This window comes from Toxorhynchites rutilus, chromosome 3 (genome assembly GCF_029784135.1).
Source record: "Toxorhynchites rutilus septentrionalis strain SRP chromosome 3, ASM2978413v1, whole genome shotgun sequence".
Classification (NCBI taxonomy): Eukaryota; Metazoa; Arthropoda; class Insecta; order Diptera; family Culicidae; genus Toxorhynchites; species Toxorhynchites rutilus.
The window spans coordinates 191613322-191632516 of NC_073746.1; the positions used below are offsets into that span (position 1 = coordinate 191613322).

Here is a 19195-nt window from a genome sequence, read left to right on the forward strand (position 1 = left end):
AAACCAACCACGACGGATTGGAACGAGGCCAAGCGAATGCTTCGTTACCTCAAATGTACGGCGGACCACGAGCTGCATCTGGGTGGCGGTAGCAACCTTTAACTGGAGTCCTGGAGACGCGGACTGGGCCGGTGAAGTCGACAACATGAAGTCTAGTCGGACTAGTTGGCTGGGGAAGAAGGAAGCAGACGTGTGTCCCTACCCAGCACTGAAGTGAAATACACCGCGCAAGCCGAATGTTTGCGAGAGCAGCAATGGCTGCGTCGATTGGTTGACGACTTGGGCGAGCATCTGGAGTTACCCATCGTAGTCAACGAAGACAACCAGAGCTGTATCGCACTGGCGGCGGCGGACAGAACCTCGGAAATCGCGGTAATCGAAACACATCGACACCATGTACTGTTTCATCAAGGATCTGGCAGCAAGTGTCCATTCGGTACTGTCCCACAGAGCAGATGCAAGCGGATCTTCTCACCAAGCCTTTGGGTGCAACGAAGTTGCGGCAGTTACGAGAAGCCATTGGGATTCTACCATACGATGTTGAGGAGGAGTTTTGAAGCATCAAGGCAACCAGCACATATGCAACATTGTTCCTTTGCTATGTATTTAGCGTAGCAACCACTGTAGAATAAGACACTAGAGAATGAAGATTTTTCATTAGTAGTTCAACCGTCAACTCGACTAGACATCTCCTTATTTCCTCTGGAAGAACCCTTCCATGCACCTAAATCCCGAACATAAATAACATATAACAAGGCTATATAAACACTGGTAAAGAACAGAAAGAACATTCGAGCTTTGATTTACATCCATCAACATAGTTTTCATAATATAAGTTATTACTTTAAATTGGACCTGAAATTTATTTAACTACACAATTTCATGTGATTAACAAAATTTGAATTTTAGAAAGGCCCATCGTTCTCGCCCACAATAAAAACATTGAAACTCACCGGATTGTAAAACGAAATTCCTAAACGCTCTAACGTAGGTATTGCTACATCAGCTCGCCAGGTTGTTGGATTACACGAGCCTCCTAAAAAAACCTCCGGACCAGCCGTTGTTTCGCGTAGCCATGCGTGATTCTCGGCAAACGTTCGATTAGTTGGATAGACGGTCGAGGATGATCCTGTATGGCATGGTCTCATTAGTTCTATCGCTTCACATCTATTTAGCATACATGTGTGCCTAAAATAGAATGTATCTTTGATGGCATCGAAACTTATATATACTTATATTATATATCGGTATACCTTATTTTACGTATATCGGTTATCAACACAGAAAATTCACCAAACGTTAAACCATTTTTCCGCTTGAATTGCCTGTTACAGCTGGTACAGCCTCGTAGAATCAGTCTGGAAGTTCGCAGCATGTCATTCACTGAAATCACACAATTGAACACAATTGAAAAAAACAATTAAAATTTTTCTTACTAATGGAGCATTGCCTAAAAGGACAAAAAAGTCCTTTCCTTTGGATAACTTTGGATAATAAACATCAATGCGTACTCTTACTGGCGGTTACATTTCGGTTCTAAAAAAGTGATTTTTTTACATGCGACTGAAACACACATGACAAACTGATACTCAAATTTTCATCCCTCACTTCGAGAAATAAACAATGAGGAATGAACATTTTTATAGGCGACGACTATGAAAATCCTAAATTTCGTAACACACTCATTCAAAACAAATCGATGGTATACATTATTATTAATATGTAACAGCCATGTGAATAATATATACATGTTTATGATTACCTTGGGTCGTTGTAGGTAGAAGTCCAAAATCATAAAATAGTTTTTGAACGTTTTGTTCGAGAACAACGCAATTTTCAGCTCGTTCGCTCCACGCTGTGTAAGCTTCCCTGCAAATAAAAAAATATTCAATTATGCTATGATGTACTATCAGTTATAATAATTCGTGCCATCAATGGCGATTACTCCTTGTGTATACAATGTGTTCAACCTGTATAAAATATATAAGGATGGGATTGAACATAGCAACTGTTCCGTTCCCACGGAAGAAAAATCAATATTATTTGCCACACCTCTCGGAAACTACCAGCGAAGCATAGAAACAACAACGCAATTCGCGCTCGCTATAAAAGCGAAGAGCGCTGCCCATGAATCAATAAGTTAAAGATGTACAACCCTAGGTTGATCACTTGAAATGTAGAATTATAATGTAATAATGTAAATCAAATTAAGAAATAAAAAGAATTTAAGTGAAAAAAAAACGAGAATCATCAGTGTTTTACCGACCACCGCGACGACAACATCAGGAGGAATGCCCAAGCAGCAGCAGAAGAAAAAGAAGCAGCAGAACCACATATAGAAGAGTAGAAGAAAAAAGAAATATACATTAGAGTTTTCACGTTTCCGCCATTTTTTCTATCTACATTTCGAATTACTAAAGAGTTTATAGATCAGCCTTTTTCAAGACTTTCCGATCACACCCGAACACGAACGAACCCACATCCGAACACCAACAGCCAACGAGAGCTCCACCCGTTCAACCGACAGGTTCCGAGCTTGGAGGATCCCGAAAAGTACAGTCCACCTTGCGGTCTTTGTTCCCAGACTGAACAGCAACTATGGCCATTCTATCATGCAACTCTATGCCTTCAGTTGTTGACAGATTAAAATTTCAATGCAACCCGGAATGAACTTTACTCGATGTGTCATCTACTGCGCAGAACTGGCGAAAATTAGCGAAGAACGAGAACGAGATTTTTAGCGCTAATAGCTCCTAAACAACTGAACGAAATGGTATGATAAACACTTCATGCGAAGATGAAATGTCTACGCGGTATATACTTGTTACTTTTCTGATCCAAAAACTTGTTTCGTTAGCCTTAAAATTGTTTCAAAACAGACTATTGAAATCACCAATCGATATATAAGCGAGCGCCCACTCAGTTATAATTGAACATCGATTGGAGCATGTTGTCGCTGTTGTGGTGAAGCTAACTTCGTTCATCATGAAAGCGCTGATGAACGGTGTCACCAAGAGCCTGTTAGTGCACCTTAGGCCAGAAGAGAATCCATCGGGAGAGAGTGATGCCACTGAAAAGGCGACCAAGAAAGTAACAGCATCGAAAATTGCATCGAGAAAAATCCGGAAAGATGTTATCGTTGCTGAAAAATAATCTGCCAGTTCCCCTTGGAATTGAAAATTACATTCAAGCGAAAGAATTTATTTTAGTGTTTTCTATTCATATAATACTGCGATCTCGGCATGCGATGGTAGAATTCTCAATTGCCCTCCTCTCATGTAACAATTCAGCTCCGGGGTCGGACAAGATTAAATTCAACTTGTTGAAGAATCTTCCCGACTTGGCAAAACAGCGTTTGCTGAACTTGTTCAACAAGTTTCTGGAGCTGAATATTGTCCCGCATGACTGGAGACAAGTGAGAGTGATAGCCATACGAAAACCCAACAAGCCGGCTTGCGATCACAACTCGTATAGGCCGATTGCAATGTTATCCTGTATTCGCAAATTGTTAGAGAAAATGATTCTACTTCGTTTGGACAAGTGGGTCGTTGCTGTGGGTCGATATCAAAGGGGCATTTGATTCAGTTTCCATGGAAATTCTCTCAGAGAAGCTTCATAATCGTGGACTTTCACCAATTCTGAATAATTTCCTGTACATTTTTCTGTCAGAAAAGCACATGAATTTCTCTCATGGCAACTCAAAATCTTCTCGTTACAGTTTTATGGACCTACCGCAAGGCTCCTGCCTAAGCCCCCTCTTGTACAGTTTTTACGTCAATGATATGGATGATTGTCTAACTAGAGACTGCACGCTGAGACAACTTGCAGACGATGGAGTTATTTCCATCACGGGTACTAATCCCGTCGCTCTGCAAAAATCCTTTCAAGATACCCTGAACAACCTGTTCACGTGGGCTCTCAAGCTGGGTATCGAATTCTCTACGGAGAAAACCGAAATGGTCGTTTTTTCTAGGAAGCACGAACCCGCCCAATTCCAGCTTTACCTATCCGGCAAAACGATCCAACACTCTATGTTTTTCAAATACCTGGGTGTATATTTTGATTCTAAATGTACCTGGGGGAGACACATTGCGTATTTGAAACAGAAATGCCAGCAAAGAATCAATTTTCTCCAAACAATAACCGGAACATGGTGGGGCGCCCATCCAGGAGACCTCATTCAGTTGTACAAAACAACGATATTATCAGTGTTAGAATATGGCAGTTTTTGCTTCCGATCAGCTGCCAGGATTCATATTCTCAAGCTGGAGAGAATACAATATCGTTGCTTGCGAATAGCCATGGGGTGTTTGCATTCGACACATACGATGAGTCTCGAAGTTTTGGCAGGAGTACCCCCGCTTACTCTTCGGTTCAGAGAATTATCCTACAGATTTCTCATCCGTTGCAAGATCATGAATCCATTGGTGATTGATAACTTCGAAAATCTACTAAAAATCTTTATACCATGAGTACCTTACCCACGAATGGCACCCTTCACCAGGCATCTTCAACCAAGTTTGCTTCCCATACTTTTGCAATTCCTCTGTCATTATTGATCTGTCCATGCGACAAAAAATCCATGGAATACCAGATCACCTACGCTCCAATGTTATTCCGTCGATATTTTCGGAAAAATTATAGGAGGTTGTGTCCAAGATACGACCGCATTGTTGACGTAGAACTACGCTGTTATTTTATATAAGTCGCTTGTTTATACCTTCGGATATTATTCTATAATGCTGTGAAAGTTTAGAAACAACTGCTTAGTAGAATAATCTCTGAAATGATTTTTTTATTGTAGAATCACTTGACGATATTTGATTGATGATTCATTCTTGCCCTCGCAAAACAATCGTATGTCGCAATTTATTTCATGTCAATGCATTGAAAATTTACCTCGAAGGCTATTCCGGTGGCCTTTTTCGAAATTGACATAGACTCGGCTACAGTCGATTATATACATGTTGCACCAGCACCATTATTCCATATCTCATAACTACATCAATATATCTTTGGCACCGCATGTAAACAACAACAATGACAACACTTGCAAGTATCAAATATCATGCTACATGTTATTTAGTATTGCCTCAAAGGAATCTCACCTCTAGATATCGTTCGTAAAAAACTAAGCGTAAACCAAGCGCCAAACAAGCGTTCACCATAGCATGCATACAGAGCCATACATTGGTGGCTTGAAACTACTAGTAATATAAACATTTCTCATCATTTTGCGCTATTCTCAAAAGGAACGCTTCTGTTAATATTACTGGCCTCGAAAAGAGTTGCATTACTTTCTCATGCTAGAGAAGCGCAGCTGTCAACCTTAGTGGAGGAAGTTTTGCTACTGGCAAGCGAAACCTAATCACATACAAAATTCCAGAACATTTACTTTCTTGATGACTAAACAAGAGAAATTTTTTTGTTAATAACAACCTCGAAAACAGTTGCAATGCTTCATTATGATCAATATTAGCGCAAATGCAATCCTAGTTGAAGGCAGTTTTGTGACTGACACGCGAATCCAAATAACTTATAAAATTCCAGTAAGACATTCAAGATGCTTGGTATTCCCAAATAACTTTTTGGTGCACAACCTTAACGTCTGCTTCGCCAGAACGTCAGTTTAATGCATTGATGCATTCTCAAAGGCACAAACGAAGCCCTTATGAAGACGGAAAATAAACAGTGTTAACTGCTTGGAATAAGACTGAATTATGCAGCACAGCTTGTACTCTGCTGTAACACCCATCGATGCGAATTCGCTGATGAGTTTGTCAAGAGCGACCGCCTTCACCACCAGCGGGGGGAGCTTGATTTTGGTTGCTGCCTGGGCGTTTACATTTTCGACCGACGCGCCGAAATCGCCTACCTCGCTGTTGTTCGGTGCGGTGTCACATTTGCGAAGGCTCGGTTCAGTGCGAGCGCTTTTCACTGCACCAACACCGCGTGCATCATTAGATGACGCTTGCCTCGAAATTTTATTGCCCCTGGCAATGCGTTCGTTTTTTGCAGGGCTCGAGCCTGCCTTCCTCTTCTTCTTGCTCATCGCACACTACGCGAAGCGTCCAATTTATGACGCGGAAAGAAGAACATACGATACGAATAACGCGAAAACGAACTGGAAAAACCACACGACGATTTCCAAGTTGAATTACCACTGGTGGGGTCCAATCTTAGATCGAAGTGCAGCGAAAGCAAAGTGAACTGGATTGCTCAACAGTCCGATGCCGAATGAAAGTTTGTCTCAGCGAGATCCACTGTTTATACTCTAGGCAAGTATTCCCCTTCATTCTTCTTCTTTTTCTTTGTTTACGGTGACTTTATATCCTACGATTTCCCCTTTGTTGGTCGTCGATAAGTTGCTCGTTATTGACAGCTCTGTTCGGGAAGGCACACAAATGGACTGAACAAATGTATGGGAAAATAGAAACGCTTAAAGTTTTCATGAATTTTAACCATTTACAAACCAAGGGATTCTAATGTATAGAATATTAAATAAATCTTAGGGAATTTCCGATTCGTTTAGTATGTAAATCGCCAAAATCCGTTCGCGGCAAAAATAGTTATTAACGTTAACTTTATTTCATAAAAACGTGACCTGTTTTCTGATTTGACACCCTTAATGAAAGACGTAGTTCTACGTCAAAAATATGGGAAAGTTGGATCTGATAAAATGTTCTTTACTGACGGTTCATACATAAACGGGTCCACTGGCTTCGGCATCTTCAATGAAAATTCCAGTGCCTCTTTCAAACTCAAAGATCCTTGTTCCGTGTATGTCGCAGAAATGGGTGCGATATACTATGCTCTAGGGATCATTGAAACACTGCCCATCGACCATTATTTTATTTTTTCAGACAGTCTCAGCTCAATAGAGGCAATCCGCTCAATGAAAGTTGATAAACGCTCATCTTATTTCCTAACAAGAATAAAACATCTATTGAGTGTTTTGGTCGAAAAATTATTCAAGATTACCTTAGCATGGGTTTCCTCTCATTGCTCGATTCCGGGGAATGAGAAAACGGACTCGCTAGCTAAGGTGGGCGCTTTAGAAGGCACACTTTTTGAAAGGCAAATTGCCTATAATGAATTTTTTCACATTCCTCGTCAGGACACACTCGTTAGTTGGCAGCGCATGTGGAGTGAAGATGAGTTCGGTCGTTGGTTACACACGATTATCCCTAAGGTTTCGACGAGTGTTTGGTTTAAGGGATTGAATGTAGGTCGTGATTTCATTCGCGTGATATCTCGGCTTATGTCCAATCACTACAACCTAAACGCGCATCTCTATCGCATTGGGCTCGCAGCAAACAATATTTGTGATTGTGGCGATGGCTACCACGACATCGAGCATGTTGTCTGGTCGTGTATCCGGTTCCATGCTGCTCGCTCTCAGCTCTCTAGAGCACTGAGAGCACAAGGCAAACAATCGGATATCCCCGTCCGGGATATCTTAGGTAGCCGTGATCCTGATCTTCTGCTTCATCTATACCTGTTCCTCAGAAACGCCGATGTCAACGTTTAATGATGTTTCCTTCGTTGTGTCCCTGTTTCATATCCCTCCTATCCAATCTATAAACTTTTACTTAGTCGCGGCAATACATACACACACTCTTTACAGATACACGGGCCAAAGGTTGTGCAGTCCACTGATGATTCAACAAGAGCCAAAGGTTGTACCGCTCATGACAACTCTACACGAGCTGATGATTGCGCCGGCTAGTGACCATTCTATCCTGGATTCCTCAAGTCGAGAAGACGCACCACGCTAGATATGGGGTACATACTAGGGGGGCGTTGCTGATTAATGGTCAGCTGCATCCCAATAGGAAGTATCCCGTGTCAGGCACACGTACAGAGCATTGGAGACAGCAACATCCCAATTACGAGAACACTTTCTAATACTAACCTCGAGCCGACCGCGAGTAATCGGTTACATATTACTAACATAGATAATAAGAAAAACTGTCAAAATATTGAACTCCGGCCCCGTCAGGCTAACGCCATATGAGCCTTGATAAAAATATATATTTTGGAAAAAAAATACTGCGGTAGGAACAAAAAATATCAAATGCGTTTCGTTTTGTAATTTTTCAATCAAGTGCAATTAACAGAAAAGCTTCTGAAGATTTTGCTTCCCCATCAGTAGAATATTTTTGTAACCAATATTGGATGCATAAAACCTTGTGCCTCTATCGTAACGCTCTCGTTTTCGAAGTCCCCCAAATATTCATTTATTCATTCATTCAGAATGGATTCAGATTCAACTTCAAACAAATGATCACTAAATCAACGATAGTCCTACGTCAACCTTACGGTTATACCACAGATATAACACACTTCCTATTTTTTCACTTAAAACGAAATGCTCGAACACCCTTCAGCAATGCTATACCACAGCATACTACAGCATGTTCAACCATACTACCAAACCCAAATGCAAGGAGGAGGACGGAAACGACCACGTCACAGGTAGCTTCAAATGTCTGGCGTACAAAAAGGCGATTGCGGGTTCGCAGTAATGGAGGTTACCCAGCTCAACCTCAATCATTGCGACATAGCACAGCAATTGTTGTGGCAGTCAACAACTGAAACTAAATGCGACGTTGCAATGATCGCAGAACCGTACCGAGTTCCTCGCGATAACGGAAAATGGGTGGTGGATAAAGCAGGGATGGCTGCAATACTAGTGATGGGAAGGTACCCCATCCAAGCAGTGGTGGAAAGCTCACAGGAAGGTTTCGTGATCGTCAAAATCAACGGAATCTTCATGTGTAGTTGCTATGCACCCCCAAGATGGTCAGCGGAGCAGTCTCACGAGATGTTGGACGTACTCACGGATAAGGTCAGCGGCCGCAAACCAGTCATCATCGGAGGAGACTTCAACGCCTGGGCTGAGGAGTGGGGAAGCAGATGCACCAACGCCAGGGGGTACAGCCTACTAGAAGCCTTCGCAAAACTAGACGTCACACTTCTGAACGAAGGCACTAGCAGCACCTTTCGAAGGGACGGCCGCGAATCCATCATCGATGTAACTTTCTGCAGTCCATCACTGGCGGCTAATACGAAGTGGAGAGTGTCGGAGGGATACACACACAGCGACCACCAGGCAATCCTGTATAGTGTCGGCCAACGGAATCCCGCAGCGGTACGGAATACAAAAACCTTTGAGCGGAAGTGGAGGACAAAGGTTTTTGACAAGGAGCTTTTCGTCGAAGCACTACGCATAGACAGCAGAACTCTTAATCTGAGCGCCGACGGGCTGACAGGAACATTGGTGAGGGCATGCGATACAGCGATGCCGAGAAGACTGAACCCGACGAATGAACGACGTCCAGCCTACTGGTGGAACGAGACACTCAGCATCCTCCGCGCTAACTGTCTACGAGCCAGAAGAAGAGTCCAGAGGGCACGAACCGATGTAGAGAGAGAGGAGCACCGCGCGTCTTTCCGAGCGACCAGAGCCGCCTTGAAACGAGAGATACGTAGGAGCAAATCGAACTGCTATAGGGAGCTGTGTCGAGACGTCGACGCAAACCCTTGGGGTGAAGCATATCGAATCGTGATGGCGAAATTCCGTAGTTCAACGACTCCCATGGAATTATGTCCGGAAAAACTCGAGGTCATTGTGAATGGACTCTTTCCGCAGCACGACCCACCGACGTGGCCACCCACACTGTACGGTGAGGACGAAGCAGAGAACGCACAAGTCACCAACGAAGAACTCATCGCGGTGGCAAAAGGTCTAAAGTTGAAAAAAGCACCCGGCCCCGACGGAATCCCCAATGTGGCCCTGAAATCGGCGATCCTTGCTTTCCCCGACATGTTCAGGGTGGTGCTGCAGAAATGCCTGGATGACGGTCTCTTCCCTGCGGAATGGAAGATACAAAAGTTGGTGCTGCTCCCGAAACCAGGAAAGCCACCTGGAGATCCAGCGTCGTATAGGCCTATTTGTTTGTTGGATACTTTGGGAAAGCTCTTGGAAAGGGTTATTCTCAACAGACTGGTGAAATGCACGGAGGATGACCACGGATTGTCGAAAATGCAGTTCGGGTTCCGGAAAGGAAAGTCGACAGTGGACGCTATTCGGACAGTTATCGAGAAAGCTCAGGTCTCGCTTAAACAAAAACGAAGAGGCGACCGTTACTGCGCGGTGATTTTGATTGACGTGAAGAACGCCTTCAATAGTGCCAGCTGGGAGGCCATCGCCGAGGCGCTACACAGATTGAAGGTCCCTAGCTACCTGTACAGGATACTGAGGAGTTATTTCCAGAATCGGATCCTGGTATACAACACAGACAGGGGACAGATAGTGAAGAATATCTCGGCGGGAGTTCCACAAGGTTCCATCCTAGGTCCTACGCTTTGGAACACGATGTACGACGGTGTTCTAAGGCTGAAGCTACCCAGAGGTGTGGAGATCGTGGGCTTCGCGGACGACATTGTAACAACGGTAATCGGCGAGACGCTTCAGGAGGTGGAAATGTTGGCGACTGAGGCTGTAGACATGATCGGTAGTTGGATGGACAGCGTAAAGCTCCAGATGGCACATCACAAAACCGAGGTGCTGTTAGTGAGCAATCGTAAGGTAGTGCTGCGGGCAGAGGTATCGGTCGGAGGACATACCATCGTTTCGAAGCGGGCGGTGAAGTACCTCGGAGTCATGATCGACGACCGGCTGAACTTCAACCAGCACGTCGACTATGCATGTGGGAAGGCGTCAAAGGCCATCAACGTGGTGGCGAGGATCATGCCAAATAGCTTTGGCCCAAGCAGCAGCAAGAGGCGTCTCTTGGCAAGTGTATCTTCGTCGATACTGAGGTATGGTGGCCCTGCCTGGTTGGCGGCTCTGGAAACCCACCGAAATCGGAGGAAGCTGAACAGCACATTCCGACTCATGGCCATGCGAGTCGTAAGTGCTTATAGGACCATTTCGACAGAAGCTGTGTGTGTAATCGCCGGAATGATTCCCATCTGCATCACTCTGGCGGAAGATAGCGAGTGCTACAAGCGACGGGAAAGCAGAGGTATCCGGAAATTGATGAGAGCGGAGTCGTTGGACAAATGGCAGTATGAATGGGGTACGGCAGAAAATGGTAGATGGACGTACAGGCTGATACCGGTACTTTCGACCTGGTTGAACAGGAAACACGGTGAAGTTAACTTTTACTTGACGCAGTTTCTGTCTGGGCATGGCTGTTTCAGGCAATATCTACACCGGTTCGGGCACGCAGTTTCACCCCTCTGTCCGGAGTGTGGAGATATGGAGGAAACACCGGAGCACGTCGTTTTTGTCTGTCCCAGGTTCACCGAAAGGCGCGAGGGGCTGCCTGCACTTCATGTCGGGAATATTGTGGAGGAGATGTGTCGCGACGAGATGATCTGGAATGCCGTGAGCAGTGCAATCACACAAATCATGTCGGAGCTGCAGCGAAGGTGGAGGGCTGACCAAAGTGCTGACAACGTCCGACGGTGAAAGGTGAACAACGGCGACGGCTGTTGCAAGAGATGGTACCTCACGAGAGTAGCTGTGACGGGGTGCGCGTTGTGTTGGAGGGCACCACCTAATCGGCTCTCCGCTGGGAAGAGAAATCCTGCAAGGGTGACTGTGACGGGGCGCGCGTCAAGTTGGAGGGCGCTTCCTAATCGGTGCACGTCTTGACAGGTAAACGGATGCCGATTTAATAACTACGACGGAGTGAGTGTCAAGGAGGGCGTCTTCAAACTGGTGTATACCCCACGAGAGCTGCTGTGATGGAGTGCGCGTCATGTTGGAGGGCACTACCTAATCGGCGCTCCGATGGGAAGAGAAATCCTGCGAGGGTGACTGTGACGGGGCGCGCGTCAAGTTGGAGGGCGCTTCCTAATCGGTGCACGTCTCGACAGGTAAACGGATACTGCCGCGGAGAACAGCAAAAGGCCTGCCTGACAACGCCTGATCGTGGCCTGGATGGAGGAACACCGCGAACATTTCGAAGGAACGAGCATCAAGGATGAAGCCACAATCAAAATGGTGAATACCCCACGAGAGTAGCTGTGACGGAGTGCGCGTCAGGTTGGAGGGCACTGCCTAATCGGCGCTCCGTTGGGAAGAGAAATCCTGCGAGGGTGACTGTGACGGGGCGCGCGTCAAGTTGGAGGGCGCTTCCTAATCGGTTCACGTCTCGACAGGTGAGAAACCCCGCGAGGGTGGCTGTGACGGGTTGCGCGTCAAGTTGGAGGGCAATTCCTAATCGGTTCACGTCTCGACGGGTAAATTCAAAATGCCTGCGAAGAGGACATCAGCGCAGTGGAATTAATAACGAATGGAAAGAAAAAAATATTGAGAAAAAGGGAAGGACAACGCTAGTTAGCGTTGAAAACTCGAGAAGTGCATGAGCACAGCCGCCCCCTGCAGTAGTCGCCTAGATGTGGTCCCAGGGGGAATAAGGCAACGAGTAGAGGGCTTGGTTTTTGTGGGTGCGATCCCCACTCGACGTCTGGGTTAACCCTTCCCAGGTAAGGCTGGTAGAGCGTTCCTCACCTCTTTTAAAAAAAAAAAAAAAAAAAAAAAAAACTACCAAACCCAAAAAACAAGGTACAAGTTAAGCCTAAAATAACAACACATACCGGATTAAACTACGTGATTCCTTAAGAAGAGACATCCAACGTCGGCCTTGCCCATAGTAGTACCGGTCACCATAGTGGTTCCCGAAATAAATCGCACCAGAAAACAACTTCAGCAGAAACAACCGCTCGTAAAAAGTGTAGTAGGCTAGAAATATTGTGGCGCGGGAAAAAACATCATGGGTATAAGACGGTCTGTGATACCGTGCGCGCGTATATTATGAGTATATATATGAGTCATGATTTTGCGCGCTAAATGTCCAAACCAAAATACCTATAATTGTGGATTTTTTGACGTAGGACTACGTCTTTCATTTCTATACCAGGGTGTAAAATCAAAGTTTCGAAAACGAAAGCGTTACGCCGGATACCGAGATTTTGAGCGTTAATAGCTCCTAAACAACTGAACGAAATGGTATGATAAACACTTCATTCGAAAGATAAAATGTCTACGCGTTTTATACTTGTTACTTTCTGATCCAAAAACTTGTTTCAATAGTCTTAAAATTGCTTTCAAAACAGGCTATTGAAATCACCAATCGGTATATAAGCGAGCGCCGCTCGGAAATCCACTCAATTCAAATTGAACAGCGATTGGAGCATGTTGTCGCTGTTGTGGTGAAGCTCTTCGTTTATCATGAAAGCGCGGATGAACGGTGTCACCAAAAGCTTGTTTGTGCACCTTAGGCCAGAAGGGAATCCATCAGGAGGAGAGTGATGCCACAAACGGTTCCCCGGGAAAATCTCGAAGCAGCCGCTACACACACACACACACACACACATACACGCGCGGAATTCTTTCCGTTTGGATGATATTCAACATCGAGAAAGATCTGGAACATAATCTGCCAGTTCCTCTGGAATTTAAAAATACATTCATATGAAAGAGTTTATTTGAATGTTTTCTATCCATGTAACACTGTGACCAAATATGTTTCAATCAAATGCTATTAACAGATGGTTATCGAGTTAGCATTAACCACTGGTGGGCTTCCAGTATCGAGGAAAATGTGGAAATATCTAATCGTTACTGAAAATAATCTGCCAGTTCCTCTGGAAATTTAAAAATACATTCATGTGAAAGAGTTTATTTGAATGTTTTCTATCCATGTAACACTGTGACCAAATATGTTTCAATCAAGTGCTATTAACAGATGGTTATCGAGTTAGCATAAACCACTGGTGAGCTTCCAGTATCGAGGAAAATGTGGAAATATCTAATCGTTACTGAAAATAATCTGCCAGTTCATATGGGAATTTAAAAATACATTCATGTGAAAGAGTTTATTTGAATGTTTTCTATCCATGTAACACTGTGACCAAATATTTTTCAATCAAGTGCTATTAACATATGGTTATCGAGTTAGCATTAACCACTGGTGGGCTTCCAGTATCGAGGAAAATGTGGAAATATCTAATCGTTACTGAAAATAATCTGCCAGTTCCTCTGGGAATTTAAAATTACATTCATGTGAAAAAGTTGACCAAAAACATTTGGTTTTGTGATTTTTCAATCAATCGCAATTAACAGGATAGCTTCTGAAGATTATTCTTCCCCATCAGTAGGATATTTCGGTACCCAATATTGGATGCATAAAACCTTGTGCCTCCAACGTAACGCTCTCGTTTTCGAAGTCCCCCAAATATTCATTCATTCAGAATGAATTCAGATTCAACTTCAAACAAATGATCTCTAAATCAACGATAGTCCTACGTCACCCTTGCGGTTATACCATAGATATAACCCACTTCCTGTTTTTTCTTCAGATCGTTGGGCAATAGTTTCGCATTACAATGAATGATGTATTTCAAATCAAAAATTAACCGGGCAAACGTAATGCACCAGGCAAACGTATGTCGTCCGACACTCGCTAAAGGATCCTATCCTATGTTTAAAACTAACCGGGCAATCAGTGGAACACATGTTTGTGTACAAGAGACCGCCGCTTCCGATAACGACAATAATGTTTTTATAATCTTCCCTATTGTATTCATATTGTATTAGAATCAGTCTGAATGAGAGTCATTTCATTTTGACATTCATGTGTAACATGATGTCCTGCTTTCTCATTCGATCTAAAGCGAAAACATGCAGTATTTTATTTTATTTACTATGACTCTACATCCCATTGAGATTAGATCTGATTCACTACTCTTCTCCAATAAACCCGGTCCATGGCTGCAGTTCTCCAACTCCCGGCTGCACCGATTCTTGCCAAGTCCTACTCCACCTGGTCCAACCACCTCGCTCACTGGGCTCCTCTCCTTCTTGTTCCTACCGGATTAGATGCGAACACCATCTTTGCAGGGCTGCTGTCCGGCAACCTTGCAACATGCCCTGCCCATCGCACTCGTCCAGCCTTGGCGACTTTCTGGATGCTGGGTTCGCCGTAGAGTTGCGCCAGTTCGTGGTTCATTCTCCTTCTCCATACTCCGTTTTCCTGTACACCACCGTATATTGTCTTGTGAGTCCTCTTCAAGCATCGTCCATGCTTCGTGCCCATAGAGAACAACCGGTCGAATTAGGGATTTGTACATGATAAACTTCGTACGGGGTCGGAGCTTGTTGGACCTCAAGGCACGACTTCCGTTGACAATGCGTCTTCGAATTTCACAGCTGTTGTTGTTGTCAGTTGTTATCAACGAGCCAAGGTAAACAAATTCCTCCACCTCCTCGAGCTCGTCACCGTCGATCACAACACTACTACCAAGAAGAACTCTGTTGCGATCAGTCCCTCCAGCTAGCATGTATTTAGTCTAAGGCGAATTGATCCCAAGTCCAATCAGCCTTGCTTCGTGTTTCAGTCGGGTATACAAGTCGGCTACCGTCGCATGTGTTCTTCCGATTATGTCCACGTCGTCGGCGAAGCAGATAAACTGACTAGACTTCTTGAAAATCGTGCCCCGCATGTTGAACCCCGCTCTCCGCATAACACCTTCCAGCGCCACGTTGAAGAGCAGACAGGAGAGTCCATCGCCTTGTCGAAGCCCCATGTGAGTCTCAAAATATTCCGACAGCTCACCTGAGATCCGCACACCGTTCATCGTTGCCTGAATCAGTCTTGTCAGCTTTCGGGGAAAGCCGTGTTCGTCCATGATCCTCCATAGCTGTCGTCGGTCGATTGTATCATATGCGGCCTTGAAGTCGACGAAGATGTGGTGTGTAGGAACCTGATACTCGCGGCACTTCTGAAGGATCTGCCGCAGTGTGAAAATCTGGTCCGTCGTCGAGCAACCGGGCATGAATCCGGCGTGATAACTTCCCACAAATGTAATTACTTTTGGCGATAGACGGCGGAAGAGGATCTGAGACAAAATTTTGAATGGTGCAGGATTGTGATGACACGATGGTTCCCACAATCCAACTTGTCGCCTTTTTTATAGATGGGGCAGATTACTCCGGCCTTCCACTCCTCCGGTAGCTGTTCTGTGTCCCAGATCCTGGCTATCAACCGGTGCATACACTCTACATGTTTTCTCGGACCTCCCTTGAAGAGCTCTGCTATGAGGCCATCCTTACCAGCTGCTTTGTGGTTCTTGAGCTGATTAATGGCCTCCTTAACTTCACCCATCGTCGGGGGTGGTACGTCGTCGTTGTTCATTGCACCGGTGTAGTCCTCCTCAACGCCGTCTTGGTCTCCTGTCTGCGCGCTGTTCAGGTGTTTATCGTAGTGCTGTCTCCACCTTTCGATCACATTGCGTTTGTTCGTCAAGATGCCTCCTTCCTTGTTTCTGCACATTTCACAAAGCCTTCGTGCGAGGCGTTTAGTTTTTTGAAAAACTTCCGCGATTCTCGAGAACGATAAAGCAGCTCCATCTCCTCACACTCTTTCTCTTCCAGGCGGCGCTTTTTTTTTCCCGAAAGAGATGTGTTTGCTGCCTTCGCTTCAGTTTGTATCGTTCCACGTTTTGTCAAGTCGCTCGTTGCAGCATGGCTGCGCGTGCTGTATCCTTCTCGTTCAGGAGCACTCGGCACTCGTCGTCAAACCAATCGTTCCGTTGTCCTCGTTGTTCATACCCGATGACGGTCTCTGCTGTGCTGCTAATTGCTGCTTTTAAGGTGTTCCAGCATTCATCGAGGAGAACAGCATCCAGTTCGTCTACCCCCGGTAACGCATCTTCAAGACGCTGCGAGTATGTTGCAGCAATGTTCGGCTCCTGTAGTCGTCGTAGGTGATACCGTGGTGAGCGCTGGTGTCTTATGTTATTGACTACTGACAGTTTAGAACGCAGTTTGACCATCACCAGGTAGTGGTCTGAATAGATGTTAGCGCCACGATAGGTTCTGACGTCGATGATATCTGAGAAGTGTCGACCGTCGATCAAAACGTGGTCAATTTGTGTTTCTGTTTGCTGTAGGAGATCTCCAGGTGTAACGGTATTGGAGGCTGTGCTGGAAGAAGGTGCTACGTATGGTCATGTTCTTGGAGGCAGCGAAGTCAATAAGTCTTAGGCCGTTTTCGTTGGTTCGCTGATGGCCGCTGAACCTACCAATTACCGGTCTGAGCTCCTCCTCTTGGCCGACCTGAGCGTTCAAATCACCGATGACGATTTTGATGTCGTGTTTTGGGCAGCGATCGTATTCACACTCTAGCTGCACGTAGAATTCTTCTATATCGTCATCGGTGCTAGCTAGATGGAGGCTGTGGACGTTGATAATGCTGATATTGAAGAAGTGGCCTCTCATTCTCAATCTGCACATTCTTTCATTGATCGGCCACCAACCAATCACCCGTTTTTGCAACTCCCCCATCACGATGAAAGCTGTACCTAGCTCGTGTGTGTTGCCGCAGCTCTGATAAATGGTATACCCACCATGGAACGATCGCACCATCGAACCTCTCCAGCACACCTCCTGCAGCGCTACGATGTTGGAATTGCGGGCTCTCAATATTTCCGAAAGAATTCGGGTACTCGCAAGAAAATTGAGAGACTTTTTTTTCTGTATTATAGTGACTTTCAACGCTTCTGGCTGGTTCGTCACTTTTACCTTCCATTTTGGAAGAATGTCGGGAGTGAGAATTGAACTTGTGATCTTGAGCGTGAGAAGTATGGATGTTACCTCCAGGCCAGATCGGCTCCAATTGAGAGACTTGCAGTTCCATGTTCCGAGTTTCCAATCTCTAGTCCGTGTTCTTTGCGTGGGTCTAGTCCGATTGTCCTGTCTCGAATTTCTTTGTGAATTTGCCTGTGCGTTTTATTTTTACGGATGGCTTGCAGGGCCTGCACCAACCCCCTGTCTCGCCGGAGGACCGTCGTGCACAGCACTTTTTAGAGTCCCCGCTGGCACGAAGACAGTGATCAGCCGCCCCTAACATGGGAATCAGACGCTGTTTTGAGCCGCACCTCCATGGTAAACAGACGCTCGGATAGGCCCCCTTCCCTGTCAGCATACGACCAAGATCCCACCGGGGTTGGTTACCCGATCTTCACTATGGTTACTCGTACCCCAGCCGGCACCACGGGGAGGTAGGGATAGGAGTTACTGGACAGGAAGATAAGGTCCACAAATGGGGTCTTTTTTATGCCTGCAGGTATGGTACGCTTAGTCCAGTCATTTACCAACCAACATGTAGTAACTATAAATAATACATTTTATCTATTTTTACTAAATTACAGTGAATGTGAATTCCAATTGTGCTGTCCAGAAAATACATTTTGAGTTGAAGTTTATTTTAAGGATTAAACATATCTAATACAGCCATCTATACGTTTTATACATATATGTATTCATTTTCAGTTATCAACAGGTTAAAATAGAACACTAATACACCCAGGTTTTTTTACGCGGTTTCTTTTGCGTGGTTTTTCACGAGGTTTTTTTACGCGGATTTTCCAATTAACGCGGTCCAGTGCAATATTACATCTCCCCTTCAGCTCACATTTTTCTCTTATGTTCCCTCAGAGCATATTACGGTAATTAATGTTTGTAACGGAGCTTAGCGCTTATGAAGGAAATTAGTGCCGCACCTTATCACGATTCTTACGTGGATTTTAGGTGTTGGGTAACGGGTAGCTCACCGGGCGGTATAACGGAACGGGGTTTTTACGAGCAGCGATTCGTGAATGGATTTCCTTGTCTACTTAGCTCTGGACAGTCCAACAGTGGTACTGCACGTGCATCGGCAGTAGAGTGTACAAATCACAAGAAAATCTTCTAGCAACAGCAGATGTCTTCATTCGTGAGGAAAACCGAACTAAAGCTACCAGTAACCAACGAAATTACAGGAAAAAACTACGGGTTTTCGGAAGCGTGTAACACTCAACTTTTTACTTCCTACGTAAGGATAGTCCCATTTGATATCTATCATTAGGTGACATGGTTTTTTTGCGCGGATTTTCCAATTAACGCAGATTTTCGAATTAACGCGGTTTTTTCTTACACGGATTTTCCAATTAACGCGGATTTTCCAATTAACGAAGCGGGTTTTTATTGATTCTCTCGATAAATAGAAGTTAATGAGCACGAAACGTGCATGAAAAGTCATCTTTCGTACAGCCAAAGCGGACAAATGAGAACACAAATTAGTAAAACTTAGAAAGGTTCAACTACGACTGAAATAAACTTTGAATCGAATGAGGG

The 19195-nt window shown here is 44.8% G+C and overlaps 1 protein-coding gene across 2 annotated transcripts in view; it reads right to left on the bottom strand.

The window, feature by feature from the left end:
• Positions 1 to 19195, bottom strand: part of LOC129779751 (uncharacterized) — a 141339-nt gene that overhangs the window by 52464 nt on the left and 69680 nt on the right. For both annotated transcript variants that reach the window (XM_055787410.1, XM_055787411.1), the window contains 3 exons: positions 1763 to 1869; positions 1254 to 1383; positions 954 to 1188 (listed from right to left, as the gene is read on the bottom strand). In XM_055787410.1, the coding sequence (XP_055643385.1) occupies positions 954 to 1188; positions 1254 to 1383; positions 1763 to 1869 (472 nt within the window). The remainder of the gene's footprint in view (positions 1 to 953; positions 1189 to 1253; positions 1384 to 1762; positions 1870 to 19195) is intronic.